The sequence below is a fragment of the Bos indicus x Bos taurus genome, chromosome 8 (assembly GCF_003369695.1).
Source record: "Bos indicus x Bos taurus breed Angus x Brahman F1 hybrid chromosome 8, Bos_hybrid_MaternalHap_v2.0, whole genome shotgun sequence".
In the NCBI taxonomy this organism is placed as follows: domain Eukaryota; kingdom Metazoa; phylum Chordata; class Mammalia; order Artiodactyla; family Bovidae; genus Bos; species Bos indicus x Bos taurus.
In genome coordinates, this window is record NC_040083.1 from 95,210,786 (window position 1) to 95,235,689 (window position 24,904).

The following is a 24,904-nucleotide window of genomic DNA, read 5'->3' on the forward strand; positions in this document are numbered from 1 at the left end:
TAACTTCCTTCCAATGTCTTACTAGCTCCTATTGGTCTTTAATGATTCTTCCTGAGCACCACCTCCAAGAAACTTTCCCTCATTACCGCAGCTCCTCCTCTGACAGTGCATGATATCAGTTCATACCTCTGTGAAAACACTAGGAGCACTGTATGAGAGTTGTCTGTTTACTTCTTCTCCTCCTTTAGATTTTTAGCTCCTTAAAGACAGGATCTTATTTTTGTCTCTGCAGGAACTGCCATAGTGCCTAGTATACAATAGGTGGTCTTTAAATGTTTTTTGAATGAATGATTAGTCACCAAATATTTGGACTAAAAAAGATTAAGAGAATGATGTGAAACTGTAAGGACCTCAAAAAGGAGAAGTGCTGAAGGAAGGAAACAAATCACATGATATCAAGATGGTAAACAGGTGAAAACATATATAAAGTTTTCAGCTCATTCCAAGCTAAACAGTAGTCAGCAAGTTAGTCCTAATAGTCCTGTGATGTATATCCAAACTACAAGTTGGTGTTTCTTGTACAAGTTTTGTGCATTTTGCATCTTCAAGAGGTAGGCATGATGCTTGAAGATTCAAGGAAAGCATTGACATAGTAGCAAACCAATTATGGGAGTGAAGGTTTAGGGAGAGTGATTCTAAACTCATACTTGGAATATGAAGTATTCCAATGTGGAGACTGGTTACCATTGGAGCGTCATGTCTCTTGTTTTCATAGAAATGTTGAGATGAGGTCAACATATTAAAAATATTAGAATACTTCTTGCCATGACAGATTAATTTTAAGCATAAGTACCAGTTGCCAGTGGAATTTTTTAACCCTTGTTCCTGTGAAATATTTCAGAGCAGGATGGGCACCCATCTGTTTGAAGTACTTAACATGATGGGGATCATGGTGGTACTGAATCAATGAGCTCCGGAGACTTTTCTAAAATTTGAGAAAGCAGGGTATAAGTGTATGATCTGCTAATGTAAGAAAAGACACTTAAATACTATCACATGCAGTCAGCAGGTATAACCTTAGTGCTCTGCTACAGGTGTGAAGCCACAGTAGAAAGAGCCCAGATGTTGAAGATGTGTTTCCTTCCCTAGCAAGCTCGGTGAAACCTCTGAGTCTCAGTTTCCTTCTTCAGTAAGTGGAAAAAATATACCTGTCCTCATAGGCTTTAGGTTAGGGTGAAATATAATGCAGATAAGTCAACTCTTACGGTGTCTAGCTTTTGGTAGACACCTAGTAAGTGTTATTATCACTCTTTCCCTACCCCATTTTATTTATTTATAAAGAACTCGCTGTGTTTTACTCTAAGATAACAGAGCTGTGACAAAGAATTCAAAAGGTAGTTCTATAATGTGTCTTTTCTCTGACAGTAAATGTACTATAAAATACTGAAGAGTTTGGAAAACCAAAACAAGAAAAAAACATCACCCATGATCTCACCGTCTAACATAACACTTTTGTTACCAGCAAAATGGCAACTTAGTCCTTGACCTCCCGAAGGAAAGAATTCAATCAAAAGATATAGAACACTTTTAAGCAGCAGAAGTTTTATTAAGCAAAGCGAAAGTACACTCCCAAGAGAAAAAAGGAGAGTGAGCTGTGTGGAAACTAGAAGCAGCCCTCCAGCTGGGGATAGGATTGGTTTTTCAAAGTAGTGGCAAGTCCCTCCCTATGTCCTGCATCATTTGACATGTTGATTGTCAGTTTTAGGTTATATAACTTTTCTCCTTGTGTGCAAGCACTTACCCACAAGCACCCAAGCAAAACCCATGCAGGGGCAGGGCAAGGGGGTGGGGAACCGGGACAAACCTGCAATACTAGTTTATTACAAATACAGAATAATGAACCCCAGGTTACACTGAGTCACCTTTTAGGGTTTTAGGGCTTGGTGTGCCTGTGCCAACATGTGATGGAAGGCTTTATCTTATTTAGGCCTGATAAGTCTGGAAATTTAACTGTCTTGACCACAGTTAAGGGAGGATCTCTGGGCATGTTCTGATCACCAGTGTCCGGGTCAGAGAGGGAAAGATGGCCCCATCCAGGATGGAGCAGGGACCCACTTGTGTCTGACTAACTACTTAACACTTTCATTCATATACTTAATAATAGCTTTGAGAATAAGTTTGCAGTGTTTTACTTCAATTAATGTCTGATAAGCTCTGAACCTCATATGTAAAGTAGGGCTAACAGTAGTGTTTACATTGCCTGTTACCATGAGTATGAAGAGAGTCTGCGGTGCTCTGAGCATGGGCTTAGACACAGCAAGTCTTCAGTGAGTGGAGAATCTTATTCTGTAGTAATGCCCACAGTTAACTTCTTTTATATTTTTATAATGTACATCAATTTTTATCACCGACACAGTGGACATGGGTTTGGGTGGACTCCGGGAGTTGGTGATGGACAGGGAGGCCTGGAGTGCTGCAGTTCATGAGGTCGCAAAGAGTCGGACACGACTGAGCAGCTGAACTGAACTGAACTGAATTTTTATTTTCTCTTGTCAAGTCTGTTTAACTTTTCCTTCATGGTTTCTCTCTTGGCTTTTCTACTTAGAAAAGTTTTTCCCACTCGAATATCAAATAATTATTCTACCTTTTTTTCTTGTAGTCCTTTAGAGGTTTCCCTTCTTTGAAAAAAGTTTATCTGGGATTCAATCCGTTGTTCCAGGACCAATTAATGATTAATCTATCCTTTCTTCTGCAGTGAAATGTCAATTCAATCATGTATTAAATTCTTATATATTGTACTTAAGTCTATCTTTGGGCTTTTTTTTCTATACCATTGATTTGTCTATTCTTCTACCAGTATTGAGTTTTTGTTTGGTTTGGTTTGGGTTTTTGTGTTTATTTGTTTTTAATTTTTTTTGAAATATAGTTGATGTGCAGTATTATATAAGTTACATGAATATAGTACTGGAATATTTATTATAGCTTCATTATATATCTCAGATGTCCTGTGGGGCAAATCTCTTGCATTCTTATTTTTCAAAAACTTCTTATATAATCACCTGTCTATTCTCTGAGGTTATCTTTATTCAATGGAGTACAGTGAAATAATAATACCAATTACAATGCCAGCTATCATTTCCTGAGCACTTATCATGTGCCAGGCACTGTGGCTCACATTTCACATGCAGAGTCTCTCATTTGGAGTTTGGGTTTTTGTAATACTCTTTGGAAATGGTTAACAATGAGTCAGTTAATGTCACTTTACATCATTTTCCTCCTGTATGCCAACGTCCAACCTGAGATATCTCCCTGGCAGTCCAGTGATTAAGAATCTACTTTGCAGTGCAGAGGAGGTGGGTTGGATCCCGGGGGACTAAGATCCCACATTCTGCAGAGCAACTAATCCTATGCACCACAACTATTGAACCTGGACACCACAACTAGAGATTCAGTGCGCTACAGTGAAACGTCCGTGTGACACAGCAAAGATCCCGTGTGCTGCAACTAAGACCCGACACAGCCAAGATAGATACATACATTTTTTTAAAAAAAGAAAACTTGCAACTTGAAGTTAAAAGCCTTGAGTGGAACCGGACAACATAAACCCCTGAAGGGCCACTTGAGGTTCATTACATCCTTCACGTGACTGAGTGCAGCAGCCAGGGTCCAGAGCTATAGGGAGCAGTAGAGAGTGGTCAACTGCAGAGCTCATGTTCCATCCAAAGAAGGCTGTCACCACTTAGCTCTAATATACCTTTGCCATGTGAGAATTTATAGACAGTTTCTAACCCTTCAGTTTTATAAGAGAAGCCAGAATTCTGGATGTTTGCATTTTATCTTTTGCTATTAAAATGTTTACAACTAATAAAAAAAGAATAATTCTGAGTGAGCCAGAGCAAACATTGTATAGTCTTTGGGCCACATATCATCAGTTGTCTATAGGCTACCAGTTGGTCGCCACTGCTGTAGAGAATACAGAGGATAATAGAGAGGAGTGTTGACATGGAAGTGGGGTAGACCAGAGTCATTGTGCAACACGATATGAAATTCCATAGTCCACAGCTATGTGCCAAGCAGTGTGGAAAATACAGCTGGCTTCAAAAAAGAGCTTTATGAATGGATAAAGATGTGGTGTGTGTGTGTATACATATACACACACACACAATGGAACATTTCTCAACTATAAAAAAAAGATGAAATAATGCCATTTGAAGCAACATGAATGGACCTAGAGGTTGTCATGATAAGTGAAGTAAGCCAGACAGAGAAAGGCAAATATTATATAGTATTGTTTGTATGTAGAATCTTAAGCAAATATAAGTGAATTTTTAATGATACAAATGAACTTATATACAAATCAGAAATAGACCCACAGACATGGAAAACAAACATGGTTACCAAAGGGGAGAGAGGGGGAGAGAGAAAATGGAAGTTTGGGGTTAAAGCACACTACTATATATAAAATAGGTAAGCAACAAGGACCTACTGTATAGCACAGAGAACTATACTTGATATTTTGTAATAACCTAAAAGGGAAAAGACTCTGAAAAAGAATATATATATATATGAATCACTTTGCTGTACACCTGAAACTAACACAGTATTGTAAATCAACTATACTTCAATTTAAATAAAAAGAGCTTTAGATTTTTTAAAATAGGCCATTAAATATATATAGCATAGGTGCTAGAGTTTTGCAGATAAACAGAGTGAACCGTGAACCGCTTTTTGTTTCTGCACGTGCTTATCTGGATGTGACAGGAAAGTAATTGTACATCTAATGGAACAGTATAAAATTCGCTTTAAGAAGAAGGATTGTTCCAACTAGAATCTGTTTCTTTGGGGCATTGAATTACTCAGGTCTTGGTTTACTTGGACATTATTTGAAGATAATACATTTAACACTGGAGGGCATCTGTTCTCCAGCTGATAAACCCCTAAGATTATAAAGCTTTTCTCTACATAGTATGAGTGGGAGTTATTTTTTTGAGCACCTACTTAAATCCCTGATAGTACACTAAGCACTTTATATATGTTACCACTTTCTCCAACTCTGTAAGGAAGGTGCATTTCCTCTATTTTATACATGAAAACATTGAGTCTGGTACCTTGTAGCAGATCACATGATCTACTTCGTGTTTCAAATGGAAGTTTCAAATCTAAGTTTGCCTGGATCGTGCCATGACTACACACTGCTTCCTACACTTGACCCTAGAACAACAGCTTTAGATCGTGTGGGTCCATCAGAGATGAACTTCTCACCCTGGCAAGAGGGATTTAATCGAAAGGGAGGAGGAGTGAGGCTAATGATGGGGAGTGGGAGGCATGTGCATTAATCCAGGGAAGGGGCAGGGCTTTTTCAAGGGAGTGGGGTGCTACCCCTTTTTATCTTGTTTTGGTCATTAATATATGGTATTGGCCACCAGTGGGTGTATTGTTTAATATGTGAATTTATTAAACAATACATTTTAAATTAATATGTGAATGTATTAAACAATACATTTTTTTAATGATGAAAAAATTATGGTGGTCCACTTATATGGGAATTTTTAAAAATAAATACTATATACTCTAGTACAACACAGTCCACTGGTGATTGACTCCATGGCTGCAAGAACCATAGATAACAGAGACTATAAAGTTAGTCTTGGAGAAGGAAATGGCAACGCACTCCAGTATTCTTGCCTGGAAAATCCCATGGATGGAGGAGCCTAGTAGGTTGCAGTCCATGGGGTTGCAAAGAGTCAGACACGGCTGAGCGACTTCACTTTTTTTTTTATAAGGTTAGTCTAAGTGGTTGGCAGAAAGTTCAGAGAACACTTATTAGCCATAAAGGACTCAGAATGTCTTAAGAACCCTGGCATGAATCCTTTAGACTAAGAGCTGTAGGAGAGGGAATTGACAACTGTCCGAAAGAGTTGGCACTCCGACCACTGTGTTGTTCAAGGTCAAATGTATACATGCTTTTATACAACTTAAAGAAAAGTAATTGTTATAGAGAATATTCAAGCTTTCTGATATAAATTGCTGAAAGCAGCTTTCTGCTGAAACTGTTTCCTGTTTTAAACTAAGACAAGTGGTAATTTTTATGCAGTCTATTTAAGTTAAGATTTACAACATATTTTTAATTCTGTCCCTTAAAAAGTTGGAGTATTTAGAACCAAACTGAGTGAAATATATGGTATAGATCGGACTTTGTGCTTCCTCCATCCCTCACTCAAAATGCAAAAGGGATCATTTGGATTACTGTTGCCCCTATTTAATGTATGATGGTCCACATGTAGAGATGTACTCATCTGTTCCCCTTTTCCTACCGTCGCTATCTAGCTTGCCCTATTAAGTGGGTTATTATGTTAAGATTTTAAACTTTAAGAGAATCTCTAGGTCCTTAAATGAAGAAAAGGAAGAAGGTGTGAAAGTATAGAATCTGTGCTCTGGGACCTATGGCTAGGCAGGCCTGGGGACCAGTACTTTTTCACTATAACCTTTCACACAAAAGTACACACACCAGGGACCGCTTGGGCTAATAGGCATCCTTTTATAAGGATTTCTGGATGGTGATCATCTTTCATGTTGCTTCTGAGAATTGAGTCCTGCCAGTGAGACTTAAAGAACTGAGTCTTTAAGCCTGTGTCCTGCCTGAGCAGATGTTGGGCACAGGCTAAATGTTAATCATTGATGACTCTCTATGGGCAATTTAGCTGAATGTCAGGAAGGCAGTCTAGGAAGAAGGTGAGTGGGCTCTAAAAATCTCATCTAAGTCATCAGCAAAAAGCTCAGAGAATGCTTATTAACCACAAAGGACTCAGAATTTCTTGAGAACCCTGGTGTGAATCCTTTAGACTAAGAGATATAGAAGGAGAGGGAAATTTCAATGGCCTGCTATGATCTTTAGCACATTTTTCTTCCAAAAGAGATCATCTTGACCTTTGTGTATCACATGCAGCTCATCTTCTTGCCTTGGAGTAGGAAAAAGTTTATAAAATACCTACTTTTTTCAGTTAGGTTAACTATAAAAGAGTTGCATAGATCTGTAGGAATATTGCCAAGAAGGCTGAATTTCTATGAGCACATCCAACCCCGGAACCAAGGAACGGAGAAAAGAAATCACTGCTGCCTCCTTTCATGTCTACAAATAGCCTTTTGCTTTAAAAGTAGATCAAATGGGTGGAGATGGTTGGAGGAGGGAGAAAAGAAGCAGCAGAGGAAGAAGAATAATTCTCAAGTAAAGTGAAGCTCTCAAAATTAATGAGAGCAGCAAAAAAAACTTTTGTTGTTTAGTTAGGACACATTGGGCCTGCTCTTAGACTCAGCTGGCCTGATGATAACAGAAGAGAGAGATTGGAGATATGTGGATCCTCTCGGTCCTGCCTCTTCTTTCAAGGAAAGTTATATTCAAACTGAAAAGGGGAATACAACGTAGTTAAGCATTGTTGGTCTTCATTTAAGGGGTGAGATTTAAGACAACACCCAGTTGTTTTAAATGGGTTATCCAGTATCCTTGATTCTAGGCATTATAATGATGCTTTTTTACATCAACATTAATTATGTGTGTGTGTGTGTGTGTGTGTGTACATACATAGATAGTATATGTGTAGTTAATATGGTAGGGTATTTTACCCTACTGACTTATTAGAAAAGCCCCTGATACTGGGAAAGATTGATGGTAGGAGGAGAAGGGGATGACAGAGGACGAGATGGTTGGATGGCATCACTGACTCAATGGACATGAGTTTGAACAAGCTTCAGAAAATAGTGCAGGACAGGGAAGCCTGGTGTGCTGCAATCCATGGGGTCACCAAAGAGTCGGACACGACTGAGCGAATGAACAACAGCACAATATATTACTATCTTGTGCTCACAGCTCTTATCTCAAAAGCTAATATATACAATATTTTAAGGAAATCATACTATTAAGTTGTCCTGGTACCACTCATCTGCTGCTTGCCCACTTTATGCTGTCTTTGGCCAGTGCTTCCTATCAGTTAAAAGACAGCAGGCACCAAAGAGTTAATTACCTAACTGCAGTGGTTCACATTTCCTAGTCTTCTATAAAACTTCTTTTGAAACATTTTGTGAATAGCCTCATGACATCAAAATAAACTGTGCTTTTGATCTTATGTAACAGTAAGTTGGCTAAAAAATGATACAGAACTTTCTAAGCCTGATCTATTCTCAAGGAACCCAGAGTAGTTCCGAATTCTCACCAGTTCCGTACTCACCTAAAAAATGAACTACAATAACAAACAAACCCAAAACAAAACAAATAAAAACAACCAAACAAGCCCCATTAATAATTTATTTTAGGGCAGAGTTTTCAAACTGCTACCTGTGGGCTAAATATGTACTTCAGTACATAAGTTTTATTGGAACACAGCTATGTTCATTAATTTACAAACTGTTTTGGCTGTTTTACATTATGATGGCAGAACTGAGCAATTGTGGCAGAGACTATATGGTCTACAAAGCCAAAAATATTCACTATCTGGTCTTTTACCAAAAAACTTTGTTGCCCCTCCTCTAGAGTAACGTTAAGAATCAACACCAACCTCACTTACAGTCTAGAGAACCCACCTTCTCAGCCTTTTTGAAACACAAACCACATATGCTCATTTCCAATTTCAGTTCAGTTCAGTCGCTCAGTCATGTCCAACTCTTTGCAACCCCATAGACTGCAGTACACCAGGCTTCCCTGTCCATCACCAATTCCCAGAGCTTACTCAAACTCATGTCCATCGAGTCGGTGATGCCATCCAACCATCTCACCCTCTGTCGTCCCCTTCTCCTCCTACCTTCAGTTTTTCCCAGCGTCAAGGTCTTCTCCAATAAGTTGGCTCTTCACATCTGGTGGCCAAATTATTGGAGTTTCAGCTTCAGCATCAGTCCCTCCAATGAATATTCAGGGTTGATTTCCTTTAGGATGGGCTGGTTTGATCTCTTTGCAGTCCAAGGGACTTGCAAGAGTCTTCTCCAACACCACAGTTCAAAACCATCAAGTCTTCGGTGCTCAGCTTGCTTTATAGTCCAACTCTCACATCCATAATGACTACTGGAGAAACCATAGCTTTGACTAGATAGACCTTTGTTGGCAAAGTAATGTCTCTGCTTTTTAATATGCTATTTAGGTTGGTCATAGCTTTTCTCCCAAAGAGCAAGCGTCTCAATTTCATGGCTACAGTCACCATCTGTAGTGATTTTGGAGCCCAAAAAAATAAAGTCTGTCACTGTTGCCATTGTTTCCCCATCTATTTGCCATGAAAGATGCCATGATCTTAGTTTTTTGAATGTTGAGTTTTAAGCCAGCTTTTCACTCTCCTCTTTCACCTTCATCCAGAGGCTCTTTAGTTCCTCTTCACTTTCTGCCATAACATTGGTGTCATCTACATGCCTGAGGTTATTGACATTTCTCCCAGCAGTCTTGATTCCAGCTTCTGCTTCATCCAACCCAGCATTTCTCATGATGTACTCTGCATATAAATTAAATAAGCAGGGTGACAATATACAGCCTTGATGTACTCTTTCCCCAATTTGTAACTGGTCCATTGTTCCATGTCTGGTTCTAACTGTTGCTTCTTGACCTGCATACAGATTTCTCAGGAAGTAGGTAAGATGGTCTAGTATTCCCATGTCTTTAAGAATTTTCCACAGTTTGTTGTCATGCACACAGTCAAAGGCTTTAGCCTAGTCAATGAACCAGAAGTAGATGTTTTTCTGGAATTCTCTTCCTTTTTCTATGATTGTTTCTGCCAACGGTTGTTGGCAATTTGATCTCTGATTCCTCTGCCTTTTCTAAATCCAGCTTGAACATTTGGAAGTTTTCGGTTCACATACTGTTGAAGCCTAGCTGGGAGAATTTTCAGCATTACTTTGCTAACAAGTGAAATGAATGCAGTTGTACAGTACTTTGAACATTTGGGATTGGAATGAAAACTGACCTTTTCCAGTCCTGTGGTTGCTGTGGAGATTTCCAAATTTGGTGCCAAATTGAGTGCAACACTTAACAGCATCGTCTTTGAGGATTTGAAATAGCTCAGCTGGAATTCCATCGACTCCACTACCTTTGTTTGGAGTGATGCTTCCTAAGGCCCACTTGACTTTGCACTCCAAAATGTCTGGTTCTAGATCAATGATCACACCATTGTGGTTGTGTGGGCCATTAAGATCTTTTTTTTTTATAGTTCTGTGTATTCTTGCCACCTCTTCTTAATATCTTCTGCTTCTGCTAGGTCCATACCATTTCTGTCCTTTATTGTGCCCATCTTTGCATGAGAAGTTCCCTTGATATCTCTAATTTTCTTGAAGCGATCTCTAGTCTTTCCCATCCTATAGTTTTCCTCTATTTCTTTATATTGATCACTGAGGAAGGCTTTCTTATCTCTCCTTGCTATTCTTTGGAACTCTGCATTCAGATGGGTATATCTTTCCTTTTCTCCTGTGCCCTTTGCTTCTCTTCTTTTCTCAGCTATTTGTAAGGCCTCCTCAGATAACCACTTTGCCTTCTTGCATTTTTTCTTTGCGGATCGTTTTGATCGCCACCTCCTGAACAGTATTGCGAACCTCCGTCCATAGTTCTTCAGATCTATATGTATCAGATCTAATCCTTTGAATTTATTTGTCACTTCCACTGCGTAATCATAACAGATTTGATTTAGGTCATACCTAAATGGCCTGGTGGTTTTCCCTACTTTCTTCAATTTAAGTCTGAATTTTGTAATAAGGAGTTCATGATCTGAGCCACAGTCAGCTCCTGGTCTTGTTTTTGCTGACTGTATAGAGCTTCATCTTCATTTGCCAAGAATAGAATACATCTGACTTCAGTATTGACCAACTGGTGATGTCCATGTTGTCTCATGTGTTGTTGGAACAGTGTGTTTGCTCTGACCAGTGCGTTCTCTTGGCAAAACTCTGTTAGCCTTTGCTCTGCTTCATTTTGTGCTCCAAGGCCAAACTTGCCTGTTACTTCAGGTATATCTTGACTTCCTACTTTTGCATTCCAGTCCACTGTGATGAAAAGGACATCTTTTTTTGGTGTTAGTTCTAGAGAACCTATGTAGGTCTTCATAGAACCATTCAACTTTATCTTCTTTGGCATTAGTGATTGGGGCATAGACTTGGATGGCTTGCCTTGGAAGCGAACCAAGTTCGTTCTGTCATTTTTGAGATTGCACCCAGGTACTGCATTTTGGACTCTATTGTTGACTATGAGGGCTACCTCATACAAGCTATGCCAATCTGTATGAAGACATTTCCTGTATTAAGATCATGCTGTGTTTCTCAAAGAACGCTGTTATTTCCTGCTGTTCCAATACCGAATAAAGTTTATGAACCACAAATAGTGACCTACTCAGTACAGTAGTCTCTCTTTGGCCCTGAAAAGTTCTGCATTTTTAACCAATGAAATTAATCATATAATGGCAAATTAAATTTTTGATGACTCCAACCTCATCTTCATACCCAGTTCGTAATAACTAACGAGCGTACAATTGGAACACTCATAAATTAAAGACTCTCTCTTCTGATCTCAGTGTTTAAAACGTTACAGACAACACAGTGTAAAGTATGCCTTTGTGTTCTGCGTTTTTCCTGCAACTTCATATTTTGGGCTCACCAACAATTTCTTGAGTCAGCAGTAAGCCAAAAATTGCTCAGGACTGTAAGTTTTCAGTGCAAAGTCCATATACTTTCCCTTCTTAAGACTCAGACATATTTCATGTTATGTTACTTATTCACATTTTCCAGAAAATGTCAGTTCTATTCTAGAATGTAATGTAGAAAAGAAGAAAAAAAAAAAATCAGAGTGACTATTAGTCAAAGAAAACATGGGGAGACAGAAGCAGGTATGATTGGATAAAATATGTCAGCTGGGTTCTGAGTACTACAGGAGAAAAAAAACCAGCCCAGTCTAGCCCCAACAAGAGCAAGATTGAGAAAGGGGTGGGGGTGGGAAGAAGGGGAGAGATTCTTAGGTATTTATTAGCTTCTGTAACTGAGAAGTACAGAATCTGGCTGGTTCCTAACCATGTAAAGATTGTCACCAAGGGCAGGTACCCGGTTTCTCTCTCTGCTCCGACTTCCATTATGTTTGCGAGACAGGCATGGTCGTTTGTATCCTCACACCTTACATCCAGGTACATGAGAGAGCTCCTCTGTCAGAACACCTATGGAAGAGAAAGAAGACTTTTTTTCCCAGAAGCCCAAGGGAACATCTTTTACTTTCATTGGCTCTGATTTGTTTATGTACCAATTCCTGAAGCAGTCACTGTGGGTGAAACATGTTGATTGACTTACATCGATCAAAGCTTACCCCCAGAGCTGGAGGTAGTGTCAACCTCACTCAGACTCCAAGAGAATGAGAAAGCATTGTTTTCTCAAACGGGATTTGATGTTCTGCCCCAGGAGGGAGAGGTATAAAATCAGCAACAAAAGTTGTCTACTGCTAGAACTGTGAGAAGTGACAGCACAGAAGAAAGTGCCAAGGAGGAGGAAATAGATGTTCCCAATATAACAGCACAGCAATCTGGTGCCTTTATATGTGCGTGTAGCTTTTAAAGCATCACTGAAATGCCTAGCGATGAACCCAAAGTATCTTGGAAAGGTTAAATTATGGTTGATTTACTAAGACAGGGAAGAAGGTAATGAATGTTGGAAAGGTTTATGTGTGTTTTAATAAAAGTCAATGTTTTTAAAGGACCGAAACTAGGCCATCTGAGTTCTCTTTACCATATCAGGTTTTTTTTTTTTTTTAAATGTCTTATATTTCCTTGTGCTTAATCTAAATCTGTACCTCACCAAAGCCATGGGTTTAACTGTGAAATATTTTTGCAAGCTATGCTTTAACTATCCTTGGTTTAAATTGTAAAGATAACATTTACTGATAAAGAATTGTTTTCGCTTTTGTCCAGAATGCATACACAGCCACAGCTATCAACAGCACCAATTTCTGCACCTCAGCGAAGGATGCCTTTGTCATTCTCGTGGAGAATGCTTTGCGAGTAGCTGCCATCAACACAGTGGGGGATTTCATGTTATTCCTAGGCAAGGTAATAAAACCAAGTATATTATCTGAGACATACAGTAAATTTTCATATATGCAATAGTTGCTTTTCAATTTAAAACGTATATGAAGCCCACCAAAAACGTAAAAGTCACAAAATATAAAGCAAGCACTTACAGAGCCCTCAATATGTATCAGGCATTTTTCTAAGTACTTTACATGTATTGTGCTCATTTAATCCTCATAACAAATTTGTAATGGAAGTTCTATTATTATCTATTAACTTCATGATACAGATGAGGAATCAGAGGCAAACACAGTTAAGTAATTTTCCCGTGATTCTCCTGACATATTTTGAAATAAGAAACAGTCCATGTGGTGGCTAGGACCACTGCACCTGAAGCCTGGCTGCCTGAATGAAAATCCTGGTCTCACTAGCTGTATGACTTAAGGCAGGGTACATAACCACTCTGTGCCTCTCTTTGTCCATCTGTGAAATTGGTGTCACAATAGTGCCAAACCCCTAGAGTTGTGAGGATTAGGCTAATTAATATGTGTAGAGTACCTAAGATAGTGCCTGAGACATTGTAGGTTCTTGATGAATATTAATGGTCATTGTTAACTATATATAAATCCCTTAAAATAGAACTGTTAGGGAATGAGAGTTAACTGTCCTCAAGCATCTTTTTATTCTATGCTATTAAAATCTGAAAAATATTAGATAACATTATAATTGGGGTTCATTGTATCTATATTTCAAACCATAAAATACTCAGAAAATTTAAGATACTACTACTATAACCTAATAACTTATTTTTATATTTACCTCCCATATTTTTCATAGGCTTATATGTCTATAGTATAACAGTCCTACTATACATACCTATTTGTTCCACTCTTTTCACTTCATATTCTATTATGTATTTTTTCATTTTGCTTTGATAACCTTAATAATTACTCATTATCATGATGGCCACTATTCCATCAAATGCTGTTCTCTTACTATTGAGCACTTTTTACTCCAGCCACTGTGCTTTTGAAAGGAAAAGCACATTTTTCCCTTGCAAAGGAAAAGGGAAAACGTATTTGATGTTGAAAGGCATTGATTAGCACTATGTAGGTTTTTTAATTTATTTTTCAATTGGAATATAATTGCTTTACAATGTTGTATTGGTTTCTGCTATGAAATAGTGTGAATCAGCTCTAAGTATACATATATCCCCTCCCTCTGGAGCCTCCCTCCCACCCCTAACCCTCATCCCATAGCACTGTGTAGTTTTTAAGTTCTCAGGCAACAGTCATCTAAGAAGAATTATACAACTGTACAGATAGTTATTTTGTTTTGTAATTAAACATATATTATGACTCCTGGATTTTTGTCATGTTTTTACAATAAGAAACTTTTTATAGTAAGAATGAAATGAGTTAATTCATATTAAGGACTAAATACAGGTCTGACCCTGTTACTAACCATTACTGTTATTTATGTACTATATGAATAACTCAGGGAGACCCCAGACTTTTGGTTTATTTTTTACATATTTATATTTGAGCCCTAGTACCTAAAAAGCAACTTAAAAACATATATAAATATAAATATACAGAGCAATTAAAAAGTTTTTGAAACTTACTGGGTACCAGGCACTGAGGGCAGTGCTTTATGTTTACATTTGGTCCCCCCTCCCTCCACCCTCTAAGGAGAGCTACTACTATTATCTTCATTTTACAGCAAAGGAAACCAAAGTTTAGAGAGCTAAGTAGGTTGTCCAAATTTAGAAAACTCAAATGTGGCAGAGCTGGAGTTCAGATTCAGATCTGTCTGACTTCAAAGTTTTTAATCACTGTGAGCTATAATTGCCTTAACTGACAAAAATTTTGTCCCTGGGCCTTTTTCCCTGAAGCCTTTTGATTCAGTGATTCTGATGATGGTAAACTACTAGAGATAATTCTAAATACAGCATTATTTATAATAGTGACCAAATATAAGCAGTCTACTGCCTAATAATAAAAGTTGGAAGTAATAATCTGCAGACTATTTGCCTATTAAACCTTTTTTTTTTTTTTTTTAATTTTTTTGGCCATGCCATGCAATCTTTAAGAGCTAGTTCCCTGGCCAGAGATTGAACTTGTGCCCTCCACAGTGAAAGCACTGTGGTTTTAACCACTGAACCATCAGGGAATTCCCTAATTATGTTTTTTTATTAAGAGTTTATAATATGATTGTGTATAATATGGTAAATGGAAAAGCTGAGTAAAACTACTAGACTATCACAGAACTGTTTAAAAATGTGCATAAGAAAAAAATTAAAATTAGTATCTCAAAATGTTAACAATGATTGCTTTCAGGCATTGAAAACATTTGTGATTCTAAACCCTTCTCCCACTTTACCATGGCAAAGTTTCTATGCATTTTTTTATAATGGAAAAATATATACATGATAAAATGTAGTGTTTTAAAATTGGCTTTGAGCTTTTCAGCAGCCTTTTTTTTCTTAGGTTTTTTTCTTATGTTTCTCATAACCTTTTAGTCATTAAACAAGTATAGAGTACCTACTAGTAATGTACCAGGGCCTTTTCTGGATGCTGGTTATAATACTAGTCAATAAAGTGAATTTAAAATCTGGTAGAAAAGACAGTTTTGTATCCCTTTTTTCATTTCATATTATAAGCATTTCTCATTTTATTAAAAATGTCTTAAATGTGATTATACAATTGTATCATTTATTTAACAAAGCCTTTGTTTTTTACTATTGAACTTTCCTCAATTTTTTTTACTATTATAAAGTGTACTATAGTGAAACTTTTGTATACCAATTTTGCCCACAGTAATACTTATGTCCTAAGGCCAGAATTGTAGAAGTGGAATTAATGAGTTCAAGTACATAATAGGATTTTTGATATGTATTTCCAAGTTGCTTTCCAGCAAAGTATAATTTTGAGTAATATATCTAATGTTATTTACAAAAAGACCTAAGACCATGAAAGATAAACAGTTTTTAAACTGACAAATCAAAAAAGGAAAAAGATAAGAGAAAAAAAAAAAAAACTTCTGGGTTTCTAACTTACTAAAATGAATTTCTTGTTTTCCTTTTTCTTTTTTTGGTTGTTTTCCTTTTTCAAAACTGTACTTCTGATCACAAAATACAATAAATCTTTTTAAAGAGTTTCTTTTGTTACAGTTAATGAACTTAACTGAAATTAGTGAAATTAATAGCTACTAGTATGCAGAAATAGTTTTTGGTCAGATAGTTCAACTAGATAGACCATAATAAACATAAAAGTGTTAGGAACAGATTATTAGTGCATTCAACAACTTGGATGAATCTTGAGGGAATTATGCTGAGTGAAAAATGCCAATCCCAGAAGATTAAGTATTGTATGATTCTATTTATACAACTTTCTTGAAATGACATTATAGAAATGGAGACCATATATGTGGTTGCCAAGTCAGTGATGGGGTTGGGGGGAAGTAGGGAAAGGTATAAAAAATTAAAATGAAGGAGGCTTGTGATGATGGGAATGTTGCTATCTTTACTGTACTGGTGTCAGTATCTAGATTTTGACTTTGTATTCACTACTGTCAATATAATTTTGCAAACTGTTATTACTGAAGGGAACTGGATAAATGGTACATGGGGTTTGTTCTGTGTTACTTTTCTACTATTTCACATTAATCCATAATTATTTCAGAATTTAAAATTTAATTTTCAAAACCTTGATTTTAGAAAGAAAACAAAAAATAGTGTCATGGATTTTGTTTCTGTGAAGCCCCAGTGAGTTTATGGAATGGTAAATTAGATTTAGAAGAGACCCTAGTTCCTCCAGTTTAGCGGCTTATGACCTATGATTGCTGGCCTATAGGGTCCTCAAAGGTTAAGAATAAAGATGTAGAAGCTATATTTCAACATTTTAAAGTGTAATAGATATTGCATATTTATATTACTTTATGTCTATTTGATAATACTTTTTGTGACACTCCTTATATGTCCTAGTTGACAGTTTAATCTGAGTTCATTCAATTAAAAAATGAAAATATAAATTGTTACTTAAAGGTGCTATTTTATTGGTAAACAAAATCTTTCAAAACATGGGTTTCATGGGAGAAAAGGCATCATAAATCCAAGACTGATGACCAAAAAAAGGGAAGAAACTAAGATTCCCAGCCACTATGTAAAATGCTTTCAGAATGCTTATTTTAACAATTACAGGGCGTATGTCACATTGTATCTCTTTTAAAGATGGATAAATAGGCTCAGAAAAGTTAAATGAACTTGCTTAGTCACAAAACTAAAAACTACTAACTCAGATTCAATCTTACATCTTTCTGACTCCAAAACTAGTATCCTTTCTTCCTGCTTCTCACATTCTACCCTGATTTGCCAATAATTTAACCTTTATTATAAGATTGTCTAAACTTTTAAAATTACATATCGTATTAAAAATTTTGAGCACACTTCCCCAGTATATTTATTTATTTATGATATATGCATAGCTTTTAATAAAAAATAAATTTTTAGCATATGAGAAATATAAATAGAAGTCCCAAGTGATTCTCTTGAATACTCCCTTGGCTATGTGTACTCCACCACGAAGGACACCCACCAGGTATATAGAGCCGTACTACTTGTAGGCTGTGAGGCTAAGACTCACTGGGGGTACTTTTAAAATGAATATTGCTGACTTCATCTTAAATCCAATCAATCAGACTCTCTGGGGGCAAGGCTCAAGAATCTGCATTTTATTCACAAACTCCCCGAGTGATTCCTAGCCCACCTGATAATTTGATAACCACTAATTGAACTGTGAACTTCCTGATGTTCAAGCTAGTTTTAGAAAAGGCAGAGGAACCAGAGATCAAATTGCCAACATCCACTAGATCATAGAAAAAGCAAGAGAGTTCCAGAAAAACATCTATTTCTGCTATATTGACTATGCCAAAGCCTTTGACTGTGTGGATCACAATAAACTGTGGAAAATTCTGAAAGAGATGGGAATACCAGACCACCTGATCTGCCTCTTGAGAAATTTGTATGCAGGTCAGGAAGCAACAGTTAGAACTGGACATGGAACAACAGACTGGTTCCAAATAGGAAAAGGAGTTCGTCAAGGCTGTATATTGTCATCCTGTTTATTTAACTTATATGCAGAGTACATCATGAGAAATGCTGGACTGGAAGAAACACAAGCTGGAATCAAGATTGCCAGGAGAAATACCAATAACCTCAGATATGCAGATGACACCACCCTTATGGCAGAAAGTGAAGAGGAACTCAAAAGCCTCTTGAAGAAAGTGAAAGAGGAGAGTGAAAAAGTTGGCTTAAAGCTCAACATTCAGAAAACGAAGATCATGGCATCCCGTCCCACCACTTCATGGGAACTAGATGGGGAAACAGTGGAAACAGTGTGAGACTTTATTTTTTGGGGCTCCAAAATCACTACAGATGGTGACTGCAGCCATGAAATTAAAAGACGCTTACTCCTTGGAAGGAAAGTTATGACCAACCTAGATAGCATATTCAAAAGCAGAGACATTACTTTGCCAACAAAGGTCCGTCTAGTCAAGGCTATGGTTTTTCCAGTGGTCATGTATGGATGTGAGAGTTGGACTGTGAAGAAGGCTGAGCGCCGAAGAATTGATGCTTTTGAACTTGGAGAAGACTCTTGAGAGTCCCTTGGACTGCAAGGAGATCCAACCAGTCCATTCTGAAGGAGATCAGCCCTGGGATTTCTTTGGAAGGAACGATGCTAAAGCTGAAACTCCAGTACTTTGGCCACCTCATGCGAAGAGTCGACTCATTGGAAAAGACTGTGATGCTGGGAGGGATTGGGGGCAGGAGGAGAAGGGGACGACAGAGGATGAGATGGCTGGATGGCGTCACTGACTCGATGGACGTGAGTCTGAGTGAACTCCGGGAGTTGGTGATGGAGAGGGAGGCCTGGCGTGCTGCGATTCATGGGGTCGCAAAGAGTTGGACACGACTGAGCGACTGATCTGATCTGATCTGAATTGTATCCTCTGCTTGAAGGGATGCATGATACCCTTTCGTTATACTAGGGAGTAATTCTTACATTTCTTTGACTTTTTAAGCTAAATATCACTGATTTTCATAGTTGTTTCTCATGTGACAGTATTCTACCTCAACAGCTTTTGTCTCAACATCTACTTTGCCTGAACCACATCTTCTGCCTATTATTGACTTTGACATTCAAACGTGGCTTTAACTTTTAGTGTCAAGAGAGAGCATAAAGCAGCTCAGTTCTCCTATAGGGTAGATATAAAAACATTGAAGAAAAGGGTAAGAAATAACTCACTCTAAAATTGAAACAAACAAACAAACAAAAAACTGAAACCAGAAGAGAGAAAAAAAAGGGGGAGGGGGTACTAATTAGCTGTTTGTGGACATTATCCCAGAAATAACTCATCATGAGAGAAGATTCTTAAATGTATTGCCACAAAAATGATGGGAGGGGAGCAGACCCAGCTTTGCTCCCTAACATCATCTGAGAGAGGGATCAATTTGTAGCTTAACCAGTATATCCTCTGATGCATTATAATTCCTGGTTAAGATAATGATGAATGAGAGATGCTTTTGTGTTGACAAACAGTAGGGGAAAGACAAAAGAATTCCCAGTCTCTTGTCTTCAACCCTGGGCAAGGAAAGGCTGCTGTGGTTCTTGAGGACTCTTTCTTTTTCTTTGTTATTTACAGCTTGATGCTAGGCCAGGTGAAGGGCTGGGCAAGAGTGAGGCTAGGATTCAGTGTACCTATTACTGTGATGTATCAGTATCCAAGTATTTGCTGAATGTTTACCTGGAAAGAGCAATGGGGTTGGCATCACAAGACTATATTTTGAGTGGTATCTGCTCTTTATTTTACTCTGTGGCCTTGGGCGGGTCAGCTAGGCTCTCTACGAATGTTTCCCAATCTATAATACAAGGGTGATAATGTTCACTATAAGCTATTCATAGGGTTATTGAAAAACTGAAATAAAATAAATGGACCGCAGAAAATTTAAAGTGCTGCATGTGTGGTGATGAAGCATCAGAGTAGGTGGTTCTTGACAGTGAGCAAATGGCTATTTCTTTTATTTTTACAGCATGAATGCGTTTGGCAATCTCTTTCTTCACAAATAGTCCAAATCAACACTTCATAGCAAATCGTATTAAACATACCACATGTTCTATGGGAAGTAAAATACAAAGAGAAAGCTCTCAGAGATGTTGGTTGCAGCATAATCTGAAAACAACATCTCCAAATGTAGGAGAAAGGTTAAATAAATTTTAAACCACCCACAGAATGAAAAGAGTGTAGCTGAATATGTACTTAAGAAGCATGTATTATATATAAATATTAATGAGCTTTTAATGATTTGTTTCTATAGCATTTCATATATGTAAAAATACTTAGAAAAAATACACAGCGATACTCTGCAATGTCAGTAATTTTCTTCTGCATGCTAAGAGTGTGTGTAATTTTTTTTTCTAAGATAGGTATACATTTCTCTTAGAGATTGCCACAGATGCTAAATAAGTGAAGTCTTAGGGAACAAGCATACCACTTGGAAAACTTGCTTATTTTTATTGTCAACATGGATGATGTTTTATGTTACATGATACACATGTATATGCCTATCTATGGATTACAATTTCTAAGTTGAGGGGGCGTGAATTCATACAGCCATCATTTCTAAATAGTAAAGAGGATTGTATGTCTGCAGATGATGAAGAAATAAAGGTTTTCTGCAGGAGGTTATTCAGTGTGGTCTTTTTTTCTCCATTTCAGGTGCTGATAGTCTGCAGCACGGGTCTGGCGGGGGTTATGCTGCTCAACTACCAACAGGATTACACAGTATGGGTGCTGCCTCTGATCATCGTCTGCCTCTTTGCTTTCCTAGTCGCCCATTGCTTCCTGTCCATTTATGAAATGGTAGTGGATGTTTTATTCTTGTGTTTTGCCGTTGATACAAAATACAATGATGGGAGCCCAGGCAGAGAATTTTATATGGATAAAGTACTGATGGTAAGTACTTCAAATACCCTCTATTGCTTTGAGGATTAAAAATACTAATATAAATATTGTAAAACATTCTCTATGTTTAATTCCCATTATATGCAACTGAGTAATTAAGAATTAATCTGTAGCACTCATGAATGAGGCTAGTCTTGGGGAAGTCAGGGAAGAAGACCCTTTTGGCAAGAATGAGACCATTTCAATCCGCCTAGCTAGAGCAGTATCCCACTAAGAGTCCTGAGTGCACCATGCTCCCTTCTGCTCTCCTCGTCTCTGCAGTTAGATGAACTTACGTAGGCATTTTTAGCCCTTGAAACTGCAATGTTGGACCGCTCACGTTCTAAGTGCCTTTTCTGAATCAGGATTCAAAGACAAAAAGTTTTATTTCCCGGGTTGTAGTGCCTACCTGTATTTCTCCATCCACCACTTTTCTAAATATTATTGCTGTCAACCTGTTAAAACTCTTTATCCTAGGTATGCCAAGCCAAATTGAAGATGTTTTGTAATGAATACAGATTATCAGACCCATGACTGGTAGATTGTATTGTTTTCCGTTAGTCAAGATCCAAACCTTTACAAAGATAACATAGTCTTTATAGTTACATAGCCTCTACAGCTTCCCTATATTAGAACCTCAGTTAAACGTTTTAAAAAAATTTGGAAACCATATTAAAATGATTTAAATACTAGGATCTATGTTAAATGCTACCAAATTAAAGATATTGTTAATGATACTTTGCTATTAATCTGTGAAATATTCCTATCTCAAGAATGAATAGTATTGAAGATTAAACATTAGACATTGAAATAACAAAACATCTTCCAGTAATATGGTTTACCCAGTTAAATCTAAAATAAATGTATTAATAAATAAGCTAGATTTTTTTTCAATTTCAAAAATTCTAAATGATTCAACTGACCTATTTGGTACTCATTATCTCTGTTACTAAGAACATCACCAGCTACATTTTGGGCATTTTTATAATCTCAATTATAATCCTAACTGATTATTCTCATCATTGAACTTGACTTAAGAGCACTGCATCTCTCTTGTGATTAAGGCATTTAGAAGGAGGGGTTTGTTTTGTTCTTTAAGCCACTGATGAAAAATGGAGTAAAAAATACAGTTTTTCTCATTTTAGTTTTGTCTATAAGAATGATGAGGATATTGAATGAGGAAGTACTCCATAAACTTTGACAGGATAGAAATGTTTCCTTTGGGGCATAATCCCATTTTAACTGTTTCTGACCAGCTGTTTCTGGTTGTTACTCCCTGTCTTCCTACTTTATAGAATAATTTCAAAGCCATATATAGACAATTTTTTTTAAGTAGCTTATTTCAGTTCAGTTCAGTTCAGTCGCTCAGTCGTGTCTGACTCTTTGTGACCTTTATGCCTTGGTAAAAATAGTATACTAAGTAGTGTGAATGCTTTCTTTTACCTCCTAGGGTTATTTTAAAGAGGGGGCTTAATGGAATAAAATGTTCTTGTTTCATTTATTTAGCCTTGATATGGAAAAAAGTAAAATAAGAAAACAAAATTCTAAGGGTGAGAAAATAGTCTTTTCTAAAAAACAAGAGTTATTTTCTCTTCCAGATAACTAAACATCTCTTTGACTCTAAGTAAGATTGTCACGAGGAATGGTGGGAAAAAAGATTTTATATCAACAGCTTGCAGTCCGTACCCTCAAACTCAGCCATTCTTGTGTATGGTACCAAACATTATTTATTGCTGGTTTTTTTTAGGCCATCCGTTTACCATTACTGAGTCAAACATGTCAATATTCTTTAGAAATCATCTACTGTCTAAAGTCTGAAAGGACCTAAGAATTTATGTAATCTGGTTCCTGTTTTTCAGGAGTTTGTGGAAAACAGTAGGAAAGCAATGAAGGAAGCTGGTAAGGGAGGCGTTGCTGATGCCAGAGAGCTAAAACCGATGGTAGGTGGTGATGAGGGGGCAGCTGCCCTCCAGGAGTTTCACTTTCTCTTCCTCTCTCTCTCTCTCTTCACTGACTGCGCTTGTTCAGGAGAAGCTGTTGTGATCTGTATCACGCAGGACATGCTGCTCTTTCTGTTTGTGTGTTTACCCATCACTTGGATGGCAGAATTCTTCTCTCAGCTGAGGCCGCCCTCTGTAAAAGTAAGCTGAAAGGAACAGTGTTCATGGCGGGGGTTGGGGATCTCTTTGTCCCTGAGGTGAACTTGGCAGTTTCCATTTTTTTTTGTTTTTAGCTATCAGAGTTTAGTTTTCATGGGACTGAACATTTGGTTGTGCACTTGAACTGACAGTTTAATACTTATCATTTTAGAAGTGGTGATAGCAATTCCTTTCAACTTGCTGAAATTCATATTTCTCCTCTTTTTAATATTGGTTTATGTTGCTGTCTTCTCCCCTTTGCTGACTTTTTCTTCTGTTGCCTGGACTGTACTTTCTTTGTTTCTTAAGCGATTTTTCAGTAGCAAACAAGGCTATTTCCATCCACACCCACATTCCCTCTCAGTAAGACAATCTGGTCTTCTCCAGCCTCAGCTTAATTGTGAGAAAGATAAATTATCTCTGGTCAGTGATATATATAACCACTCTCTTTTCATTTGAAAAAAACAACTTTAAGTTAACCAGTGAAAGAGAATCCTGAGTAGCTTTTCCAACACATATTCTTACGGCTGCATAATGACAGATGTCTTTAGCTATACTGGTCTAATTACCGCTTGTATTACAAATGTATTCTTCTTAAATAGCATGTTTATTTCAAAATATTATATAATTGCATACATCCTTAAAACAGTTAATTTAAAATAACATGCCTTCCAATTGCATATAATGTCCCAAGAAAGGTAAGGTAAGGATTCTTTTGTCTTTCCTCTTTATACGTTAATAAATGGTTTGAATTATAAGTCTCTAATTTAAGAAATAGATAGTTTAAAACAAGTCCATTTACGTATGTAGGAATAGAGGAGATGGGTTCATGGCAGAGGTACATGTTTATACAAAATAATTGCATAGTCAACCTGCATTAAAACCTCACAGAATGTTTAGACATAAACTCTTCTCTATAACCCCATCTGTTGCCTGTTTCGGTGTTGCTCTTAATAGCATTGATGATGGTAAAATCAAAACTTCAACACTTATAGTCCCAAGGCACAGGTTGCTCTAATCATAATTAAAAAGATCTAGAATGGCCATATAAACTCTTAGTTTTAAGTGTGCATCAGCCAGAACTAGATGAACAGGGAAGGGACGCTAATCACCAGTTTCTCCTATGAGAAACCTCACCTTCCTACCCTTTCTTTCTGCATCCCCTTTACTTCACATAGCCTGAGGGGGTTGAGGTGAAAATGCTGCCAACTCCAAGGTGGTCTGGAAAAAAGAGGAAGCCTTCCTTCTTGCCACTGCTTGGTTGTCCTAATTGTTCAGAAAATAAGGTTTCAAACCTAAAACTTTTAAAAGACACATACCATCTTAAAATGTAAACTCTCCCCTCTTTTCTCTCTTATCAGCGGTTGAAGCTTACATTAAATCATTCTTCAGTGATAAGTGTTTAAAGAAAGGGAGAAATAATTAGAAGTTTAGCGCTAGCTACTCTGACCATGAGCTAGCAGGTATTTCTGTATTATTCTTGGGGGAAAGATAGCTGACTTGTGGCATACCAGAATGCAAATGTATCTTCTCTTACCTAGACCCCTCATTCATAGGCATTAGTACTAGGAGAACTGCCTACATTATGTGGCATTCTACTAGAAGCCAAAAATGTAGAAAGGGTTTTTTCCCCTTAATATTAGTTTCAGTTTTGAATTAATATCCCTTAATTCAGAAACTGCATTAAACTCTTCATTCTGCTTTTATTTTATGTTGTTCACTGGTTCGTTGCTTACAGATTAATGAAAAAGCCCTCTGCTATGTATCCAAATACATCTTTTATGTGCCTTGTTTTTCTGGTGCTTTGTACACTGTAGCATTTGA

The 24,904-nt window shown here is 37.3% G+C and overlaps 1 protein-coding gene across 4 annotated transcripts in view; it reads left to right on the top strand.

Annotated features, from left to right (window-relative positions):
• Positions 1–24,904, top strand: part of SLC44A1 (solute carrier family 44 member 1) — a 231,399-nt gene that overhangs the window by 152,040 nt on the left and 54,455 nt on the right. For 3 of the 4 annotated variants that reach the window (XM_027550433.1, XM_027550435.1, XM_027550434.1), the window contains exons 13-15: positions 12,843–12,980; positions 20,718–20,954; positions 22,802–22,882. In XM_027550433.1, the coding sequence (XP_027406234.1) occupies positions 12,843–12,980; positions 20,718–20,954; positions 22,802–22,882 (456 nt within the window). Of the gene's footprint in view, positions 1–12,842; positions 12,981–20,717; positions 20,955–22,801; positions 24,872–24,904 lie in introns of those variants that run through there. The other variant, XM_027550432.1, reaches the window with a different exon arrangement.